General features: G+C 50.1%; 1 protein-coding gene and 1 long non-coding RNA gene across 7 annotated transcripts in view; both read left to right on the forward strand.

Annotated features, from left to right (window-relative positions):
• Nucleotides 1–467: 467 nt before the first annotated feature.
• On the forward strand, nucleotides 468–5,278 carry LOC149917796 (uncharacterized). The gene is made up of 3 exons (XR_016467251.1): nucleotides 468–597; nucleotides 3,881–3,924; nucleotides 4,422–5,278. It is a non-coding gene; the product is annotated as an uncharacterized LOC149917796 (long non-coding RNA).
• Nucleotides 5,279–8,766: 3,488 nt separating this feature from the next.
• LOC149917797 (uncharacterized) overlaps nucleotides 8,767–21,516 on the forward strand; it is a 75,376-nt gene continuing 62,626 nt past the window's right edge. For 4 of the 6 annotated variants that reach the window (XR_016466821.1, XR_016466820.1, XM_090140817.1 and 1 more), the window contains exon 1: nucleotides 8,767–8,980. Coding sequence is in view for 3 of the 6 variants with exons in the window: in XM_090140817.1 (XP_089996943.1) it covers nucleotides 8,778–8,980 (203 nt within the window). In the remaining 3 variants the exon portion in view is untranslated. Of the gene's footprint in view, nucleotides 8,981–11,058; nucleotides 11,204–21,516 lie in introns of those variants that run through there. The other 2 variants (XR_016466825.1, XM_090140819.1) reach the window with 2 other exon arrangements.

The raw sequence follows: 21,516 nt of genomic DNA on the forward strand, positions 1-21,516 counted from the left end.
TCCAAGCTTTAAAAAACATACAATGAACAACACCCGGACCTCTGCAAGCCAAGAAGCAGAGAGAGGGCTGCTATTGGGATGGGGCACAGCTCTGTTCCTTCCAGGCTACATGGCTGCATGTGCACCACACGGGCTGGGACAACTCCAGTGGGAACTTCCAGCATTCCCAAACTCTCTGGCCTCTCCTATCCATTACAAAGTAAAAATGGATTTTGCTCCATGCCTTTCCCAGCTGTTCCCACCCTGCCATACACAACTGATCCAAATCAGACCACGGCAGAAGTCAGAAAAGCCTGAGGAGCACCACCCCCCCATGCTGTGCCACCTGTCAGGCCATACCTTTCCCTGTGCACACAGGTGGGTACTAAACGTGGTGCCCAGGTGGGCTTTGCCAACAAGCAGGTGTGCATTGACCTCCACATTGCATTGGCAGTTAATGAAGTTAATGACTTTTCTTCTGAAGCTGCCTTGCCTGGGAGATGGCTGAGCAGAAACACCAAGAAGGAAAGAAATAATGAAGCATCATCTTGGTTGCATGGCAAGTGTTGCATCGGGATGGAAAAGCGGTGATGCCACAGCCTCACTCGATGGCCTTGGGTAAGTCACCCAGCATTTATTTACTGATGATAAATTAAGCAAAAGATCTTTCTCTCCTCTTGTCCTTATTCTTTTGTTTTCCTTCTCTTCCTCTCTCTTCATCTGTTGAGTTTCTTGTGCAGCCCTTTACTGCCAAGCATGCATCGCTCCCAGTATGTCACGGTGCAGATCTCCATGGGTTGTTTGCCCCATTGCCTGATACACATAAAAGTCAGGATTGAAATTCCCACAGAAACTCACAGGTTGGGAGAGGTTATTTCAGGAAGGACAGGATGAAATAAAAACAGGGTATTGCTAAAATGCAGATGCTGCCCTTCCCGAGATGGGCTGAGTTCGCATCCCGCAATCAGGTGATCAATGTCACTTCTTTCCCTGTGCCCACCAATGCTTCAGCCACAGTGAGCAGAGCCTTTCTGCTGCAGAACGCCTCATATCCTCAACTGAAGAGGGGAACAGAGAATAAAAGAACCCCCTGATACCAGAGCTCTGGGGGAATCCCCAACCAGGAGCTATGGGTGACTTCCTGCTGCAAACAGCCCCCCAGGTCAAAACATCAGTGCAACTGCAAGCCTCTGGGCAATCACTGCTCAATTGCAAAATATTTGCTCTGCTCTTGCCCTGCCCTTTATCTCTGGGGCCTCTCTCTGTCACTAAAGCAACATTTGACAAGCCATCTCCTTTGGTGCTCCCCACCATTGCTAATGGTGACAGGCTCCATGGCCAGGTATTTAAAAATACCCCTTCTCTAAATATAGCCAATCTATGTGCACTCAGCTACTACGGGGCCGAGCGAGAGGGACCGAAATATTGACACACACCGGGCGTGGATAATGTGTTTTGATCCCTGCACTCCCTCCCTCCCTCGTGCCCAGCTCCGCGCGCTGCCCGCACACCTTGGTGGAAAATCTGTTATTATTTAGCAGCAGGAACGCGGCTGCCTTTTGGAGCCGGAGTTTCCTTTGTTTATTTTTCCATGTTCTGTCCAAACGGTGTCAATGGGAGCGCAGCTCTCGGTGCTATTTATAGCCCGCGTGCTGCAGGCACCTCCCGCACACTGCAGCGCGGCCACGGCCGTGGGGGGGACGCGGGGACAGCCTGGGGACAGCGAGGTGGGCGACGGCAGTGCCAGGAATGGAGCTGAGAGAGGGCTGGGGAAAGAAGGGAGTGCTGGGAGGGAATGGCCGTTCCCTGGTGGGGAAGGGGCTTTGGGGGAAAGCATCCGTAGTGGGGCAACGCGCCTTGGGGCTGGGGGCCTGAGGGGTGGCGGCAGGGAGTCCTGGGAGGGAGCCTGGGGATGCAGAGACGTCCCAGATCGCCCGCTGCACAGGGAGACTTCAAAGGAAAGGGAAGGAAAAAAGAAAGGGAAAAAGAAAGCACTGCTGAGTTTATCACTTGGGGAGGGGGTGATGGAACCGACGGGAGTGATACTGGGGGCTCTGGGCAGGCAAGGGAGGTGCTGTGGGAATGGGGTGTAGGGTGTGCTCCCCCCTCCATTCCCAGCCACACCTCTCCGTTGGGGTGCAGGCTCTGAGCTCGGCTTGGGGTGGGGGGAGGAGGGCAAAGGGGCGAGCGCGACCCACCCTCTGCAAGGGGACTTGGCTGGCGGCTGTATCACGCTGACGTTATGGGCTTGCCCTTGGTGCAATGTGCAGGGCGCTGGGTGCTGAGCAAGGAGCAAAAATGCGGGGGGAGGGGAATGGGAAAGGGAGATATGCTGGGGAGCACGTGTCCCTGCTCTCCCCCAGGTGGGCACCGGGAATTGGGGGCCCCCTCGTTTTGCTGCTGGGATGCGGGAAAAAAAGCTGCAGTTTCTGCTTGAGGAATTGCTGGAGCTGGCAGGGAAAGCAGAGCTGGCCAGATGGAGGATGAGCGGGAGGCAGGGAGGGAGCGAGGCAGCAGCGCAGGGAGGGGGAGCAGGGAGCCAGACACCTACGCAAACACAGAGTGAGAGGAGATCCTTGGATGCAAACACAGACACAGGCGTCCTCCTCCTCCTCACATGCCCCTGATTCATTTCCACATGCCATACACGTGACATGCTAATTCAGGGCTACTACAGAACTCCAGGGCGAGAGAGGAACGGGGGAGAGAAATAAAACCCAGCAAGACGCCAAACCGCAGTTTTTTAAGGGGGTTTCGGTGCGGCTTAGCAGCATCCCCGCTTCTTGAGGGGGCGGGGGGACTCGCGGCAGCACTCGCCCCCGCAGCGCCCGGTTCCATTGGCCACGCGTGACCCCGAGGCGCACAGCACGGAGCCGCGGGCATCGCGCCCGGCCCCGCTTCTCCCGGAGCCCAGCTGCCGCAGGGCGGGGGGACGAGGGGGGGAGCGGGGCTGGGGGAGAGGAGGTGTCATTCGGGCGGGGGGTGACTATGCTCTGGGCCAAACGCGTTTGTGAGCCAAGGGGAATCCCCAGATCTCTCCCCAGTGCTCCCATCTCTGCTGGCATCCGAGGTGAGAGAGGTACTGCCAGAGTCAGGGAGAGCAGAATCTCAGCACGGACATCTTTTTAGCAATACCCTCATTAATTTAGTGGCCATGAGGAGAGGGATGCAGCAGAGTTGCTCTCTCTGCAGCGCAGAGCACCAGAGCTTTCGGGCTGTGTTACAGCCTCAGGATGCGTTCGTTAACCAAAGCAGCCCTCCTGACATCCCCAGCAGGAGCTCTGAACCCCAAAGGGCAAAACTACCGTTGCCTCCAGGATGGCGCTGTGTGCCTCGTGCCTTAATAAGGCACAGAGGTGAAATCTGGAGAGCTGAGCTGCAGCCCCCGTGGCTTTCTCCTGCCACCAGGTGCTGGCCCCCACCCCCATAATGGGAGCCAGCACCCCCAAGGAGGACATCTTGGGGAGCTTCTTTCCCCTGCCGCAGCCCTGGGAAGGAAGCAGTGATGCACTGATTGCAGCCGCTCCAGCACTCCCTGTGTGCAGAGGGGCTTTATCAGCAAGACTGGATGTTTTGAACCAAGCCCTGTGAAGGAGAGAACACAAAAATCCCCAGCTTAGCAGCCTTAGCCTTTATGAGAGATGCTCTGCTCTTTCACGAGAACAAACCTGTGCTTCTTCATGCAAAGAGCGAGTGAGGAAGGTGAAAAGCATTCCTGTTAAATATTCTACCCGAATGTTTGAAACTGACAGCCACACAGAGGAAAAAACCCCACACGCCATGTGAGGCTGTGTGAGGCTCACTGCAAAGAACGGCTTCTGTGCAAGGCAGGGGGAGAAAAGGTCACTCAAAACACCCACTGCCAGTTGTATTTTTAAACCTTTATTATGTCCATTCTCAGCAGCCCAATCCATGACGGAGGTTCCGGTGTGTGCAGGCGGCCAGGTGAGATGCTACCCTACCCATGCTGGTAATGGTGGAGGAGATGATTACATAGGAAGGGGTCACCACCACACACAAAGACACACCTATGTGTGTGCTTCATGCCAAGCTCCGTAATTACATTAACACCAGCTCTACTCTCACTTTAGCTGGTTTCTCATTTGCTGCTTTCCACATCCTGCTATCAGTAACTCAGCCCTGCGGCTGCAGGACCTGGGTGCAGCCTGGCAGGGCACGGTGCTACAGCAGATGAGGGGCCTTGTGCTCTGGCTGCCCTTGGGAGGTTCACTCTTCTTCTGGTTTCCTTGGGTTTTGCTCTGTGGGCTGAGGGCAGGATGGGACCCCGGCTGCAACTCAGTCACATCTGCAGGCCCTGCACTGCTGGTTTTACCTCCTTTCCTGCAGCTGGAGCGCTTCGTCCCTTGCCCCCCAAATCAAAGCAGTGCACCTGGACAATCTCAGGATTCCCCCTGAGGCTCAGATCTCCGGGTTCATTTCAGGTCTCAGCAGAAAGCGGTTCGGGTATCTGAAGTGCTGCTGCAACCTAGAAAGCCCCACACTGGGGACGGGAAGGGGTTAGCAGAGGAAAGGCTGCGAAGCGTCGGCTCCACGTGTGCTCCTTCGCAAACGTCAGAGCCATATAGGTCAGGCAGGAGCCATTTCCTCGCTGTGCCCGCTCCATGGAGAAGCGGGGGACTGCATTCTGTGTGAGTGTCAGCCGCGCTGCCTCCCAGCCCCATTAAATTAGATAAGCCCTTCCGAAAACCGTGCAGAAAGCAATTGCCCTTTCCTCCCCCAGCGGCGGCTTTCCTCACGCTGCCCCTGGGTGCATCACTCCCACACCCCGGGCGCTCCTCCCGCACCGGAGTGTCAGTAATGGGGGGCTGCCCCCCGGGGTCACCCCGATGCCGTGCCGAGGGGCCCGCAGCCGGAGAAGGGAGCGGAGGAGAGCCACAAGGGGGCATGGTCTGTTCTAATTCATAAAATGCGGATTCATTGACAAAAACGTGGAACAATCGGTGAATGGTGTGTGTGCATAAGTTAATGCTGCTGGGGAAGGCACTTCGGTGACGGTGGAGCTGGGCGGTGGGGCTCACACTCGGGGACACTGAGAGGTACGGCGGGGCAATGCTGTCCTAAAATGCACCCGTGGCTGCCCCTCCAGCTTTCTTGCTTATGTGGGGAGCGCTGGTGGGGGGAAGGCAGAGAGGCGAATTCTGACTCTGGACTCTGCTGAAAATAAGGACAGCAGCAACGCCAGAGCTGGGGGTGCTACAGCCGTAGTCACAGGCTCCAGCCTGAGCCAGCTCTGCTGATGCCTGGGGGTTCTTTTAAGGTTTTGTAGCTAATGTGCTCAGCTGCCAAACATTTTTAATTCCTCTGCTAGACAAGATGGGAATGGAGCCTGATGGCTAAGAAGAATATTTGCACATGGAAAATGCATTTCTCGGCAAATCAGATATCCACCTCCATCTCCTCATGGGTGCAACAGGGAGCCCTTCTCCCCCTCAGTCAGTTCCTGTTGCTTCCTCCTGCCCTGCAGCGCTGGGGATGGGGTGTGTTTACACTGAGAGCACAAGGGATAGAAGAGGGGTTCCTGGTCCACAGGGGTGATTTAGCCCAGCTCTGCCATGACCTCTTTGAGTGCCTGTGGTTGTGGTGGGGAGGGGAAGGGCTGGGAAATGTTGGTGGGTCCTGTTTTCTAAGAGATCTCCAAGTGCAATGGGTAAGGGAAGAGAGGAGGTGGGCAGAAGATTTTGCTGCTGACAGTAAGTGGCTGTTTTATTGCCTGTTTTTGAGTCTGATCTTCTTGGTCCAACATGGAGCCAGGTGTGCTGGAGTCGGTCCCTAAGATCTCAGCTTGTGAGTGGAAACGTGCAGCTGGCTGCTGGTAACTCCAACAACTGCCTAGACTTCAGCCAAGGATGATTTTGGTAAAGAGGGGTTGTCAGGACAGCCCCAGTGCTACCAGGTATGTGTGTGCCACACCTGCTGCCCACAGCCCTTCCTGCAGAGTGCTATGGCCATGCCTCTGACCCTCACCCATGGCCTGGACTGGCCTTTGGCACAGGCTACACCCCAAGCGAGGAGCAGGGCCATGGCGTGGGCCTGACCCCGCTCTCTGGATTTTTTTCCCTGCCTGTCTTTGACGTGGAGGGGGAGGGAATATGCCAGGCAGAAAGAAAAACTGCCGGCGCCGTCCCCACAGCGTGAGGAGGGGGAATACTGGATTGCTCCATAGTGACAAGTCAGTGCGTCACGGAGAGCACCTCCTCCAGCCGCCTCGCAGGGGAGGACCAGGCCCACAGCCATCATTATTCAGCTTCAAAGATTCAGGCTTGAAACCCTCTGTCTCCCTCATAAAAGGCAGAAAGCCCCCATTGTGCGGGTCAGCAGGCAGCCATGCCTTCTTTCTCCGTCTCTCCCCCGTGCGAGTGCGAGCAGGACGTGGGCATTGCGAGGCTTTGTACAAAGAGCAAGGCTAGATTCACCTGGGGTGTGAAACAGATTTAGGTCTTGAATGAGTTTGTTCAAAATGGCCTCTCTGAGACTTTGAGCTGCAGCGTGGTGAAGGCAGGAAAAACCTGCACAGGGCTTTCTGTGCTGACAGGCACCCTGGCACAACAGCGGGGTGTGTGTGTGTGTGTGTGTGTGTGTGTGTGTGTGTGTGTGTGTGTGTGTGTGTGTGTGTGTGTGCGCGCGCGCTGAAAGAAAGCAATATCTCTCCCCAGCACCACCTTAACTGTGTCCTGCTGGCATTAGCTCCTGGGAATGGCACAGCAAAAAGTGAGGAGCCTAATAAATAGACCTGAGACACTCTCTTTGGGTGTGCTATTATTAGAAACACAGACAACGAATTGGAAATCGGGCATTTATCTGCATCTATTCTGAGTGGATTCACTGTGTTGACTGTGGTTGTATCGATTATCAGTGGGAGCAACTCAGAGAAGCTGAGATCAGGATACAGCACAGGGTCTGTGCTGGGGAAGTGGGAGCCTGTTACTTGCTCTGCCCACGGAGGTCTGTCCCACGTGCCCATACCAGCGTCCTGCAGCAAGTCCTGCCACATTCTGGGCCATGCAGACTTCTTTGGCCCCGTCCCTCCACACAAACCCAAGCTCCCCATGTGGCTCACTGCTTCCATGCTGCTCCCTCTGCTCCCTCTCCCATGTGTGTGGCCTTGGGAAGGAGGAGGGGAGCGGCCTTGGGCCCTGAGCACACCTCTGGGGATGGTGGAGGAGATAACAGAATCATACAATCATAGAATCACAGAATGGTTTGGGTTGGATCTATAAGATCACCTGGTTCCAACCCCCCTGCTATAGGCAGGGATACCTCTCTCCAGTCCAGGTAGCTCAAAGCCCCATCCAGTCTGGCTTTGAGTGCTTCCAGGGAAGGGACATTCACAACATTTCTGGGCAACTTGTTCCTCTGTCTCACCACCCTCACCATTAAGATTTTCTTCCTAATATCTAGTCTAAATCTACCCTCTTCCAGTTTAAAATCATTTCCCCTTGTCCTGCCACTATATGCCTTCTAAAAAGACCATTCCCAGCTTTCCTGGAGGTCTCCTCCAGGCACTGGAAGAATGCTATAAGGTCCCATCGGAGCCTTCTCTTCTCCAGGCTGTAGAGCTTAGAGAAGGGTATGGACATGAAGGGAAGGTGTAGGAGATATGGAACAGTGGACTCCAAATCTCTGTGAGTACAGATGGTGACTGAGAAGTTTGCAAAGTCCAGCTCGTCAGCTTGTCCTGTTTCTCTCCACCGCTTTCAGCCCCAAATCCCTTCCTTCCAGCTCTTTCTGATCCCTTACCATGCTTCAGTGCCTCTGATCTCCCTATTGCTACAGCCACACCTTTGTCCCTATGCCTTCTGACATCTCCTCTTCCTCTCCACGTATTCTCCATGCCCACATCATTGGCAGCTCTCCTCCTTCCTCCCACACACCCATTTCAGCTGTACCCTTCTCTTCACCCCCCTCTCGGTGTGATTTTGGAGCTGTATGGGGACATAGCATCACACTGATGCTGAGACAAGTGCCAGGGGAAAGAAACCTGAAATCCAGGAGCAGTCTGTGTGAGGGAGGGATGTGGTACCAGCACCTTACTGGGGCAGATGACCAAGCCAAGCTTGTTTTCCTTGGACTGCATTAACTCACCTTGCTCCAGGTAACCCAATCCAAGTTTTAAGCATCTTCCATCTTTCCTCACTCAGTCATTAGGATGTTCCTGGCTACTTAGGCTTCGAGAGCAAAACCTGACCCTTTATTTTAGAGCAAGTGCTGTCTTCTAGCCCAGAAATAGTGGAACTTGGCCAAAGACACTTTTGGGAAACCCAGGCAGTGCATGTATTGTGCAGCTCCTAACAGCTGCGGGGAGAGCAGTCCCCATCTCAGTGCATGGGTGCATCTGAGGTCTCACGAGCACCATTGGAGCCACTGAGGTATGGTACCTGCAACCTGCCTGGAAACCTGCCCACCATGCTCTGCTGTAGGCTGTGTGCCACCAGCTGCTCCGGGAGCTGGAGCTCAGGGGTCTGCTGCTCATGCTGAAGTGCCGTTGGTGGGGGCCGTGCACCAATAAAATGAATGGCAACAACAGAGCAGCCTGAACAGAGCGTCTGCTGCGAAATGAAGAGCAACATTTGAAGAATGAATGAAGCGTTCAGGTCGCGGCCCTGTTTTCCTTCTTCCCCCAGGAGCGAGGGTGGAGCCTCCGTGCCCTCCCCTGCTAACCCTCAGGGAAGCGGCAGCCCGCGGGGACAGCTGCAGTGCATATGTGGCCGCTGCGCGAAGGGAAGCGGCTCGTGAACCGCCCACGTGAAGCAGGCTGGGGGCCGGGTCCTTCTGCTCAAATGACCCTAAATCCACGGCGTTACCTCCGCGAGACACGCGGGCAGCAAAGCACCGTGCTGCAGCCCAGCAACCTGGAGGCACGGGATGGAGCGGGGTGCGGCCACCGGGCTGGGAGCAGAGCTGGGTGCACAGCGGTGCTGCGGTGGTGGTCGGTCGGCCCGGCCCCGGTCCTCCAAACGCGTGGGAGTTTAATGTTACTACTGTGAGTAATCCCCTTGATTTCCAACTAGATTAGTCACAGCCTTAACACTTGGCACGTGAAGAAATGTTTGCAGGGTGAGAGCCCTATTTAAGGCCTGATCTCGCAAATTATTACTGTCTAGCACAGCGCTTCTGTTCCTGAACAGTTTCACCGAAGGAAAAACGCCTAGGTATATATTTGTATGTAAATCTTCAATCAGTGGGACGGTCTTGGATGGGACCCCTCCTGCACGAGGGACAGCACAGGTGGAGGTGGCCATACGCGGGGTCTGACCCCACACCCCCTGCTGTCACTGCCCTCCAACAGCGGCCCCAGGGTTCGGATCCTCCAGCTGCAGCGTCAACGGGATTTTATTTTCTATTTATTTTTAAAGAAAGGGAAAAAGAGGATCGATCGGTTTTGCTCAGTCCGGGCTAAGACGAGTAGGAAGCGCCGAGCGGTTTGCCCACGTACATCAGCAGCCCTATCGGATTCCTCCGGGCTGCGGTGTCCTTCGGGTGGAATAAGGCTGCACCGAGGGCCCGCGCCGCTGTTTGTGAATGTACCATCGCCGCGCATTACCGCCGCTCGGCTGCATTGTGTCCGTATGAATGGGGGTGACATGTGCTTGCCCACAGGTCCACGTGAGCGAGGTGGGGTGAGGAGGGAAGGATATTTTTAAAGCGAATCTAGAGGGAGAAAGCGGGAGCCGCGGCTCGGCGGCAATGTGAGCGCTATCCTAAAATAACCCCCGGCCCCCGCCCGGCCCTCCGCTCGGTACCGCCGCCCGGTTCGGGGGTCCCGCAGGGCCGACGCCGCCGCCGCCCCCGGTCCCTCGCGGCCGCCCTTGGGCAGCGCACGCGGAGCTAAAAACGGAACGATGCAACACAAAAGATACCGCAGTCAGCTCGCGGGGGCTATTTTTAGCTCAGCGGAGGGAAAGGAGGGGAGAGAGGGAGAGAGGAGCGAGGGAGAGGCAGCGCTCGGGCTGGCGGTCTAATTCGGGCTCTCTTTCCCCCCCCCCCCACCTTTCTTTCTTTCTTTCTTTCTCTCCTTTTTTGATTCCATCAATGGTATTTTCCATACAATCCGATTTCCCCCCGCTTTGCTGGGAGGGGAGGGGGGGGGGGGTGAGCAGGGAGGGAGGTGGGGGGGGGGCCGGGCTGAAGATTCTGGAGTTTTATGGCTCATTCCAGCTAGTGGCTCCTCTCTGCCAGCTGAATTAATTTGATACTATTTTTGAAAGTCAGTGTTTCTAAGGGAGACCTAATGACGCAATGACGTCAATGCAGGTCAATAGCACACACTGGAGGAACTGACTGTGCTGCCGGGAGCCAAGGGCTGCGCGCCCGCTCCCGCACCGCGGCTCCCGCACACGCAGCCCCGGCCCCGCGCACCCCCCTTTCCCCCCCCCTACACACCCCCTATGAAGGAAAAAAAAAAAAAAACACCCCGGGGCTGCGCGCTCCCCACCCTTCTATGAAAGAAGAAGGAAAAAAAAAAAAAAAACCACCCCGACACGACCAGCCGAAACGTTCAAAGAGCGATGAGACGCAGTGCAGAGCGAGGCGCGCTACCTGCGTGCCGCCCACGGAGGCAGGCAGGGACACGCGTGTGCCCGCGCCCGCCGCGCCGGGCTATAAATAGCGGCGGGGGCGCGGACGGCGGGGGCGCGCGGGGCCGCGCTGTTCCGCCCGCGCGGGCACCGGGAGGTGCCGGGCCCGGCGGTGCGGGGGCGGCGCGTGGGCGGCTGGGCGGGGGGGGGCGCTCCGGCTTCGAGGCGGCTGCGAGCGCCAAGCGGGGTGGTGGTGGTGGATTTTTTTTTTCCTCCTCTTTTTTTTTTTTTTTTTTTTTCCCCTCCTCTTTTTTTTTTTTTTTTCCCTCCTTTTTTTTTTTTTTCCCTTTTTCATTTTTTTTTTCTCCTTCTTTTTTTTTTTTTTTTTTTTTCGCCTCTCTCCCGGCTGAGTGCAGCCACACATGACGCCAGCCCCCCAGCCCGCCACGCGCTAGTTCCCGGCCGGCCCTCCGCCCCCCCTCCCCCCCAACCCCCCCCGGCCCCGTTCCCTAGAAATGCAGCCGAGGCGCGGGGAAGAGGGGACGCAGTTTTGGCGGGGGGGGAAGCGATTCTTTTTGTTCTGATGGGGGACCGCTTTGGTTTGTTGTTTTCCTGTTTCTTTTCTTTTCTTTTTTTCCTTTCTTTTTTTTCCCCTTTGCACACAAAATAAGTGAAGAAGATGTGGCAAGGTAGGTTCCTCTGTGTGCGCGCGGGTGCGGGTGCCGGGTGTGCAGGTGTTTTGCTTTCGCCTTTCGCAAAGTTTCCCGATCCCGGCGCGAGATGCTTTGCAAGAAGCACTTTCCCTCCCGACGTGTGCTGCTGCCCGCCTGGTGCAGGCGTTGCGTCCCTCTCCGTGCAAAGAGTTCTCGTGTGCTGGATCCTGCCCTGTTCCTGCAGGGCTGCAGGAGGGAGCTGCGCGCTGGAGACCCCCCCACCCCCTCCCCCGTCCACACGTAGACTTTTTGCAGGGGCCGCAACTTTCACTGGGGCACATTTGTGGGGTTGGGGGATGAGGGGGGGATTGACTCGCTCGGGTAAGGAGCTCGCAGCTGGGATTTTGGCTCTTTTTGCAATCAAAGTCGGCAGCGTTGAAGCTTCAGAAGGATCGGAGGGAGTTGGCATTTCTTGCATAGAGAATTCGGTACCTCTGGGAATGGGCTGCAAACCCACGGCGAGGGGCGCGGGGAGAACGATAGCAAAGTAAACGATGAGACAAAATAGCAATTAAAGTGATGCAAGAAAGTGAGAGGCTGTTACAAGCTCTAACCACCTGTAGAGGGAAATCTTTATACATAGTAATTTCTGATAGTTGATCTATAGAGAAACTAGAGAGGATGGCATGATGCAAACTTTGCTGCTCTGCAACGTGCAGCCCGAGCTGCTTGTTGAATTCCTGGGGGCCTGACAACTGCAGAGCCTGGACATGGGGAGGACCTCGAGTTCAGCATCTGCTGAGCCTGTGCCTCCTGTGTGGCAGCAGCCAGCTGCAGTGCACGCTCTGCTCTCCTCTAGTGCTGCTGCACTCGGCGTGGTTAGCAACAGCTGCCCTGCCTGTGAAGAGCAGGTGTGATTTATTGCTAATTTCAAGTGGGTTTCTTAATCTGGAAAAGCTGGATGGTCTTCACCATCTGGGGGAGAAAGCATAAAGCGCTGCAAGATCAGGCTGTTCTGATCGATGGAGAGCCTTTCCCATCCCAGGACCCCTCTCTGCTCCTTTTGAACCAGAAGACCAATAAGTGGCACCGTGGGATGAGTGGTGCTGCAAGTGACGTACTCTGCCTGGTATGTGGTCCTCCTGAAGAAGCTGAGGCACTTTGTAGAGCTGCACCTTGACCCTGCAGCTGGGACATGGGATCCCTGCAGGCACAGGAAGCAGCCTAGCCCCAGAGGGGGTTCAAATCCCAGCTGCAGGGTGATGGCCAAATGCCCTCAGGTGTGAGGTAATGCTGGAAGACAAAGCCATGGGCTGCTCACAGCCACGAAGCACAGAATGGTTAGGAATTAGCTGGGGGCTGCAAAGCCCTCATCTCTACCTTTCCAGCATACTCCACCTTCAGTCTATCTGCCCTCCAAATATGGAAATGGTAAGTTAGCTCAGCCTCAGGTCATCTTTGCTGTTCTCTGTTCAACCCTAGTCTGTCATTTGCACATCCAGCTGAGAAAATATGGAAAACCCATGGTTTATCGCTGGGAATATCGATGCATACATCACTGGGGTCATCTGATTAGTGAGAGCTGCAGGAGCTGAAGCACAATGAGGCAGTACTTCTCTTGCCTCTCTCGTCTTTCCTCTGCAGAGCTCCACAACAAGTGGAGTCCATCACATGGGAGTGCTGTGTTGGGTCCAACCTGTACCTTCATAATATGCATTAGTCCTCCGATTCTTGGCTCAATGGCCTATCTCATCTTGTGCTAAAAAAAAAAAAAAAAAAAAAAAAAAAAAAAAGCAAATTGTCATCAACCCTCATTTTCTGAGGTTTGTTCTTCATCTCTTTTCTTCTCAATCTCATCCTCAAATCTTTGGTTGATCTTGATACTGGAGTGTTCTGAAATGCCACCAGGTTTAGATCCCTTCAGGAGATCCTCATGTGCTGCCTCAAAGAAGCAATTTGTGGCAGAATTGACTCTTTCTGGTGAGTTTTCATTAACTCCTTTCACTTTGCCTTCTCTGGGAACTTCTGAGGTCTTACACATGGTCTTCTCAGTACAGACTCTCTCTGACCCAGATATTCTCACATCCACTTCACCTATGAGTCACAGCACTTTCTAGCCTACAATTATATTTGCATAGCTTTTGCAATAGAGGGAATTCTCCAGCTTGCACACAGCTCAGCTACCTTCCTGCAGTATTGCAGATGTTATTTCTTTTTATGTCAGATGTAGAGGAATTTTCTGTTTTGAAGGAGCTAACTTCCATTTCTTTTTCTGCTCTGTCCTTTGACTCTACTTCCTTGTCCTTCTGGTTCAGCAATGAGTGGGACTAGAGCAACAAAGGATCTTCCCCTGAAAGGGCTTTTCAGGGTTCAGATGTTTGTGCTGAAGGATATTCCTGATTAAGGTTCCCCCTGCTTTGAGTGTTCTCCTGCTGTTCTGATTTCTCATGTTTGGTGATACCACTTATTTATGCCACATAAGTTAATTCTAAAACAAAGTTTTATTCAAGATGGTGAGAGTGTATGCCACCATGCAACATATTAAGTGTCAGATGGACAGACTTTAAGGTGAGTAAACCCGCATTTCTTCTCAGAGTATCTCTCTGGATTGTCTTAGCAGAAATTGTATAGTACCATTAGTGGTCTAGATGCGACCTTCCTCATAGTAAATGAGCACCTAAACCTGTACCTTATGAAAATCCTTCAAGAGAGGCAACCCCACACTATGATGTACTCTGTAGGAATACAAAGCAACTCACTCTTTTATGCAGCTATGTATGTAACTGAAGGACTTGACAAAACACCAGTATTGGTGATGTATTTTGATCTTTCATCAGGTGTTTCATGCTATTTTATGGCCATTGATCAATCAGGCTTCAGTGCTGCTAAATGTTGTACTTTGAGTGGATAAATGGATGGCCAGAGTTTGTCATCTGGATGCATCTTTAGTTTCCAGGAAAAAAAGAAGAGAAAAAAAAAAAGAAGAAGAAGAAAACAGCACAAGCCCAGAAACACTTTGGCAGAAGTATAGCTTTCTATCAATTTTCTTGTAGGCATCTCTGAAAGATGCTCCAAACTTTATTGACACCCATATGCTGTTGTCTTATTGCCAGGTTAGTTCACCTCTGTCTTCCCATTTGAAAAACTAGTACTAAAGATGAGCAGCTCCATTCATCCACATATTCCATGGAGTGTAACAGAGTACTTCCCATGCTCCATTACACTTGCCCCTCTTGAAACACCCTGATCAGAAACAAGAGTGTAGGATTATCTCACCAATGTTTTGCACTGTATCTTTGCAAATCCTTGTTGTATAGAAGCCGCAATTTCTTCCACATTTCAATCTTCAGCACCAGCTTCCTGATGACTGCTGGAATATGAACAACCATGAGGCTGTACATCTTGATCTGGCAATTCATGACTTTCCACATCAATGTTCTGTCCAACATCTCCTTCCTACCAACTTGCATCTGTCTCTGATCTTATCAGAAACATCTGCGAAGGCGAGACGCTTTTCTGCAGACACTCCACTTGATGTATCTGCAACTCTTCCAAAATGCAAAAGTCTCCACGTATCCTTAAGTACAAAATCACACCAGGACACAAGACATGTTCATCTGTTCTTCATGGAAGTCAGTCCTTGTCTGTGCTCTTCTGTTTGCATTGTAACCTCATGGGTCAGGCATCATGTCTCATTCATTATTTTGTACGGTGTACACTCTACTGGGAGTGATTAGATAAAAATCTATTCTTACTCTTCTCCTCCCCCCCCCTCCCCCCCCCCCCCCCCAAATAAGGATAATTTATTTTAACATCCAAACCTCTGTTTTCAGCTGTCAGCTTCTATCTAGAACATCCCATGTGGTTATTTTTTAATTCTGTTGTTTGCATGGCATCCAACAGAATGAGAGCTAAGTCTGTGATTGTCAGTACATAATAATCCTCACACTTGAAAGTTTAACTGGTGACATGTGTTGCTAATGCAAGGAGCAATCAACTGATACAATATTAAAGTTTTTTTTTAAATTAACACATTACTAATTTTAGCTAAGTACTCACTGTCAGTCTTGAACAACAGTTCAGGATAGCTTTTATATGCAAACCTTGAACTACCCAGAAAATCATTATATGGAACATAATTCAGACTCTGTATCTCTGTTCATATAGTCCTTACAATAATTGTAATTACTGCAAAAGCTGTACCAAAATGATGATCTGTGAGGGATTTGCAGAAGTGTGTGTTTCATCAGCTGGCTCTGCAACAGGCATTTATAGCAATTCCATAATAGCCTGCGCTTCTCTGTCGCTCATCCATGGATCTCCAGCTATTCTACTAATACTCAGTAAGTTATGTATGACACTCACTTGCCCAACCAGCTCACGTGATGAGCTGAGTAAGTATTAATGAACATTTCCTGACATCAAGGAAATGTAGATGTAGCCACAGGTGCTACCCGTCTCTTGCTTTGGTGTTTCCACCAATGATGGGACAACATGGAGGAGAACACTGATTTCACCACATGTGTGGTCATCTGTTGGCTTAGGTGATTGAATATATGCAATGCAACAATGCTTTTGAGGACTATCTTGAGGGACTATGTTCTTCAGAGTACCTTTTTCTATTAATTTCATGGCACCTCCTGTCTTCTCAGTGATATCAGTGGCTGTTGCAGCTTTCCCTAGGGGACCTGACCCGTGTGTTGTAGATGTTTCCACTGCCATGTTCAATCAGATGAATTGCCTCCTTTCAATTAATGATCGAGTATCACTATGTTATCAATGGCAGTAGTCATTTACAAGGCAAAGTAAAAGGAATTCAAGCATTGCATGTTTCTGTAGAGAAGATTCAGCAGCTGAGAAAACAAAAGCCATTGCTGTTTGGCCAGCTGGTCCTTCTGGGATTTCCAAAAGTTCTGTACACACTGATGGTTTGCCAGTCACAGTCAGGGAACCAGTGGCTTAATTTGTAAACTGTGCATAGCTGAGACAGCTTGAATCCAAGCAGAAACAGCTTGGATTTTGGTGCCATTTATAGGGCTGAACTTGCTATTAGCATGCAATGTATAAATGTTAACCAGTGATAAAAATAGATGTTCAGACAAGAAGTCATATGTGATCTAGGTCTTATGCTCTATTCAGGTCTTAACTTTTCCTGGTGGTATTGGAATCCATTTTGCCAGATGTTTCTGACTTATTGAATGAGGATTTCTGGAAGTTTGAGCTCTAGCTAGATAGGAATACCAGAACTTCTGAATGGTATACATTTGAGATTTTTGTACCCCAAAAGGTAAGTAGAGAAGTGACAAATTCACCAGCCTGTCCTGGTTGGACTATCCATTGGAGCCTCTGGTTGAGTAGCAATTTTGTATTGTGACTGTTGATAGCTAGACTGAATTGCGCTGTAAGGAAGGACAAATCAGGGGCAACAAAGTAGAAAAGAGTAGCATGTCTTGTTACAGGATCATCATAGGTCTGGTTAAGATCTTGTAAGGCCGTGTCTGGATAACCCTAGGTATCTTGCCTTGTATTTCACTTGATCACCTATGAAATGCAGCTAAATGACTGGGTTTGTTTGGTTTGGTTTGGTTTGGTTTTTCACCCAACCATCTTCTTCCTTGGGTAGAACTGGATTTTTTTTTTTCCTTTGACTGGATCCTTTGGTTTCGTGTTCTATTATCTTAGTAAATAAGTTCTTCCTAAATTACCTTAATATCATCCCCACCCTATGTCCCATTCTCTCCCTCTGGCTATGATACCGGCTAGTTTTGAATTAAAGATTGATACAGATTTTTGGTATTTCTTCATCCCTGCCTTCACTTTTTTTTTTTTTTTTTTCTCAGTACAAGATTCTGTATAATGCACCACAGACTGTTGTCTTACCTTTTGTACTTGTTCGTAACTCTTTCTTTAAGGTGGTTGCCAGATATGTCTACACATTGTGTTAAGGGTCATGGGTCTTATTAATGAAGTTTCCATTTCAAAGGCTAATGAAAATCAAGTCTTAGTGTAAAGGCTCATCAAATTTGCAGCTGAATTCCTCAAAGATTATGCTTCATGTATCTGAAGTATGATGTCTATTCACCGTATTTCTTCCATAGGTTCCACTTTTATTAAAAACTGTTATGATTTCCTTTTGATATCATCCTCAATATTGAGACTATCATACTCTTTTTCCACTAGTTTCATTATGCTAATGGTTTTCTTCTTTTCATCCCCCCTACACAGAAGTATGTCTCTAGGGTTTGATTTTGCAGCCATTGGAGGAAGATCCAGTTTCTGCCATTTTACATGTTATAGCTATTACGTTTCTTTGTAATATAAACAGAAAAACTAAAGACAACAAAGCAATCCAGGTATCAAAAACTGTTCAAGTTGATTATTGATGCAATCTGTATGAGATGACATCGGAACGAGCATTTCTGTTTTGTTGGTTTCCTGGTCTGTGCATCCAGATTCTCCAAAACTTCCGTATAATGAGGTCTCAAGTCTTAATCTTGATCTTCTGAAACAGGTGAGATTTTCTTTACTAAAATGTTGCCCAGTCTCTCATTCTATTGTTGGAGCAAAAGTGCTCCTTTCCTTCTTGTGCTTCCTTGTGTGTTCTGATCTCTCTGATTACTTGTAATATTGCTGTCTTCTTACTGATGACTTTTATTGATTATCTCAACACTATAGATATCTTCAAGAACATCCTGGTTAGGTAAGTAGGTATCATCTTATATTCATTTTATAGGTGGCTAAATCAAGCATGAAGTGATGGGCTCTTCACCTGAAATTTGAGGAGAACCCCCAAAATGCTGAAGGAATAAGCCTTTCAGCAAGAAATTTCAGGTTAATAGTCATTGCAGCAAATTTGACTTTTGAAGAGGAATATCTCATATCTAGAGGAATATCCCAGGCCCCCGCTTCAGATAGCAATCACGTTTCTTCAGGTCCTATCACTAACTTAGACCTTGCCATCTGTAACAGGCAGTAGGTTGCTGAAGGGATGTCACTAATTTATTTTCATTTCAATGCGATTCCTCTTTCCTCTGGGTGCTATGTGTTCCTGTAACAAGAGTTAACTAGTATAAGTTATTGACTGCTCTAACACAAGGTGAATTTTATTCTGAAATCTGAGGGTTTCTGTAAGTTCCTAGTGGCACCTCACTCTTTGTTTCTGGCCTTCTTCTGTTCTTTTTACGTTTGGAATTTATCAAATGGCATTCAGCTGCCTGGGTGGAGCCCAAGAACAGACTGTTAGTGTAAGTATGTGGGGGTCAGAAGGATTTTTTTTAACAGTTATGTCTATAAATCAGTCCCCAGTTCACAGGTCAGCAGAACATCAAGGGCTGAGGAACTGAAACATGTTTAGGCTGTTTTACCCCCATTCTGTAGTCTTGATTGTGGCCATTCCTTGTCCTGAAGAGAGAAGGTGAAAGCCGCTTTCTTATCCAAAATGAGAAAGAAATTGGATTTTAAACATGGTGAATTAAATAAATAAACAAATAAAAATTTAAAAAATGATAAATGCCACTAAAATAGTTTTTACCTGTGGACTTTGTAACCGATAGATCATGGTTGTTCCGAGCAAGGATTTTGTGCCAGCTAACAGTTTACTGTTAATAATAAGAGTATTATGCCCAATAGTATCCCCATGTGTGCCACTGTCCACTAGGGCGAAGTATGGAAGGAAAACTTCCAAGGGTGAGGAGAGGCCAATATGCGGATCCCACGTGTTAGAGGTGGGGCTGTTCCCTTTGGCACCCCAGTAGCTCTGGGCAGTGTACTGTTGCTGTAGAGCATGGCACCACTTTGTCCAGGATCTGCGGTATTATTTTTTGGTGGAGGAAATAGTGCAGGAGCTTCTGCTTTCGTTAAGTCTTTGCTGGTAGGGAGTTTTAATTGTTTAGAAACAAGAACATTGCTGATAACTAAAATATGAAGATAGAAGATAAATTTTCCCTTTGGTGCTCCCAATGAGTAGAAATGGGAGGCTGCTGGGTAGATGACTGCCAAACATTCTTTCCAGTTTGGATGGTTCCCATTTATTTATTTATTTAAGCCAGAGATTCCTTAGGCACTGGACGTGGCTTCCACCTTGCTTTTAGTAGCAGGCAAGCAGGACAGCCTGCTGGGATGGTGAGGACATGTTTGGGTGGAGAAGAGAGGAGAGTAAATGAAGAAACGAGACGAGTTGATGAAATTGAGGCTGCGAGGTGATACTACAGATTCCAGAAAGACATTCCAAACCATGCGGTAGAAAGATTAATTAGTCCTTTCATTAATGTGGGAGAGTTTAGAATATAAAACACTTGTGGGGCTCCAGGGAGAAGCTCGGGAGATAGGGTTCCCAACTGAGGAGTAGGCACAGGGCTCCTGAGGCCCAGGAGATGCACAGCTTCCCTGTGGGTCCACTCCAGGTCCTGCCAGCAGAATCACCCCTTGTGTTGCAAGGAAAAGGTGCCAACAGAGAAGAGCTGGGGCTGGCCAGCTTTCCTCTGTTCATATTCACAGAGGTGACCACTACACAGAAGTGCAAAGCAATCAGTTTGTGTGAGGACAAGAAGAGAGAGAAAATGGCTGCACTCTTCCCTCCCTCCAGAGCATACCAAGGCTCTCAAAGGTCTGAGTGTTGGAAGAAAGTTTGGATGTGCACATCTGCATCATTAAGCTCCTGTATGGCCTAACATTTTTGTTCATCCAGGTTGAACTTCACTGCAGCTCCTCAGAGTAGGTATGTTCCACAGCTGGCTCTCGGGTGTCTTGAGGGAACAAGATCTGACCTTGGCGTAAGGTCTAGCCCTGTTGAAATATTTCTTCCTGTTCTATCTGTCTTCTGGGCTACACCTACTGCATGGGCCGGTTTCCCATGGAAAAACCATGGGTTGGGCTGTGTTTCATTCCAGGTCTGAAGTATAACATCTCTCCCAGTCCTGTGGAGACGGGTTTGCTCTGATGTGTGGATGATGATGTGTGTGGTTGCATCTAACACATTGCATACGGTCATCTGAATGGCCCCTCAACCTCCTTGAGCCTCATGGTGCCTTGCTGTGCTCCCTATACAGGTGTGGCCCTCCCCCCACCCTAAGGTGCCGCCCTATCACAGGCAGTCATGACAACAGCACCGTCTGGCTTTGAGAGAGAGGGAGAGACAGCCCTACCTCATTGATTGCAGCTTATTGACATTAGGAAATTCACTGTCTGCTAAAGAAGTTGGTAATAATTAAGTGAGTTAATAAATAAGGAGTGTGTGTGTACAGATTAGACAGTAAATAACTTATGGGTTTCTTGATTGCCCCGACATTTTGCTTCTCCCATTGCATGGGGTGTGATGCGGATTAGTGGTGGAAATGGTGGTGGGGAACCCCTGGCCCTCACCTGGGGAAGGGACAGTCCCCACCACCTCAGTGTACCTCAGGGCTCGCCGTGCGTCTGACTGTGTCCCCGGGGGCGGGGAGTTTGGTTAATGCTTTTAGTGCCATTTTCCAACAAATGAGAGAGAGGTTTAAAAATAGTAACAGCCCTTTGCGCTTGACTTTTTTTAGGCATTTTGAGAAATAGCTGCATCCTTTTGTCTGGCAGACGGAGAAGATGACCTGTTCGTAGAGGTCCTCCTTAGCTCATGTGGGGCTGTGGGGATGGCCCCACTCCTCTCCCCAGCTTGTGTGTTAACTGTCCCCTCTGCACACACTTAGTGGCAAGACAGGTCGTTTCAGGGATGTGTTTTGCTTAATGGGAGCTGGGAAAGGTGTGGTGCATAAAGGAAACACCTCTCCTTGCTGGATAAACCCTGCATTTGTCAGCAAGACAATTCCCTTTTGTCTAAATGCTGCTGATGCCCCATGGTATAGGGGCAGGGGGCTCAGGGGCACGAGTGCGTGTCGGTGTGTGCCACTGTGCAAGCTCAGGTTGAGCCATTTGCGTACAGACTGGAGCAGCATTATAATTTTTAATTGCAATTTCATTTGTTATTCTCTCCCTTTCCCCCACCCCTCTCTCTGTATAATCTGGATCATTGCTCTCTGTAGCTGATTCCGTGGGAGACCAAGCAGAGTGCGTGGGTGCAGAATATAGAAAGCCAGAGCCATAGAATCTGTTATTTGCGTCATTCTAGGAGACGGGGCTGTTTGCCTGACAAATATACAGAATTAATCCTGGTTTTATCAATATCTGTCTTTTGCTACAGTAGCCAAATACAAGTGTAAGGTGGTGGGGGTGCGAGCTGCTGCTGTTCAGATTGGGGGGGTTGGGGAGAAGGGATGTTAAAATATATTCAGCCCCCCCTCCCCAGTGCTGTTTGCATTGCAAATATTAGAAACCTGAGGTTTTGATTCTTTTTTTTTTTTTTTTTTTTTTTCTAAAATTGC

The sequence above is a fragment of the Phasianus colchicus genome, chromosome 5 (genome assembly GCF_987193195.1).
Source record: "Phasianus colchicus chromosome 5, bPhaCol1.hap1.1, whole genome shotgun sequence".
Classification (NCBI taxonomy): domain Eukaryota; kingdom Metazoa; phylum Chordata; class Aves; order Galliformes; family Phasianidae; genus Phasianus; species Phasianus colchicus.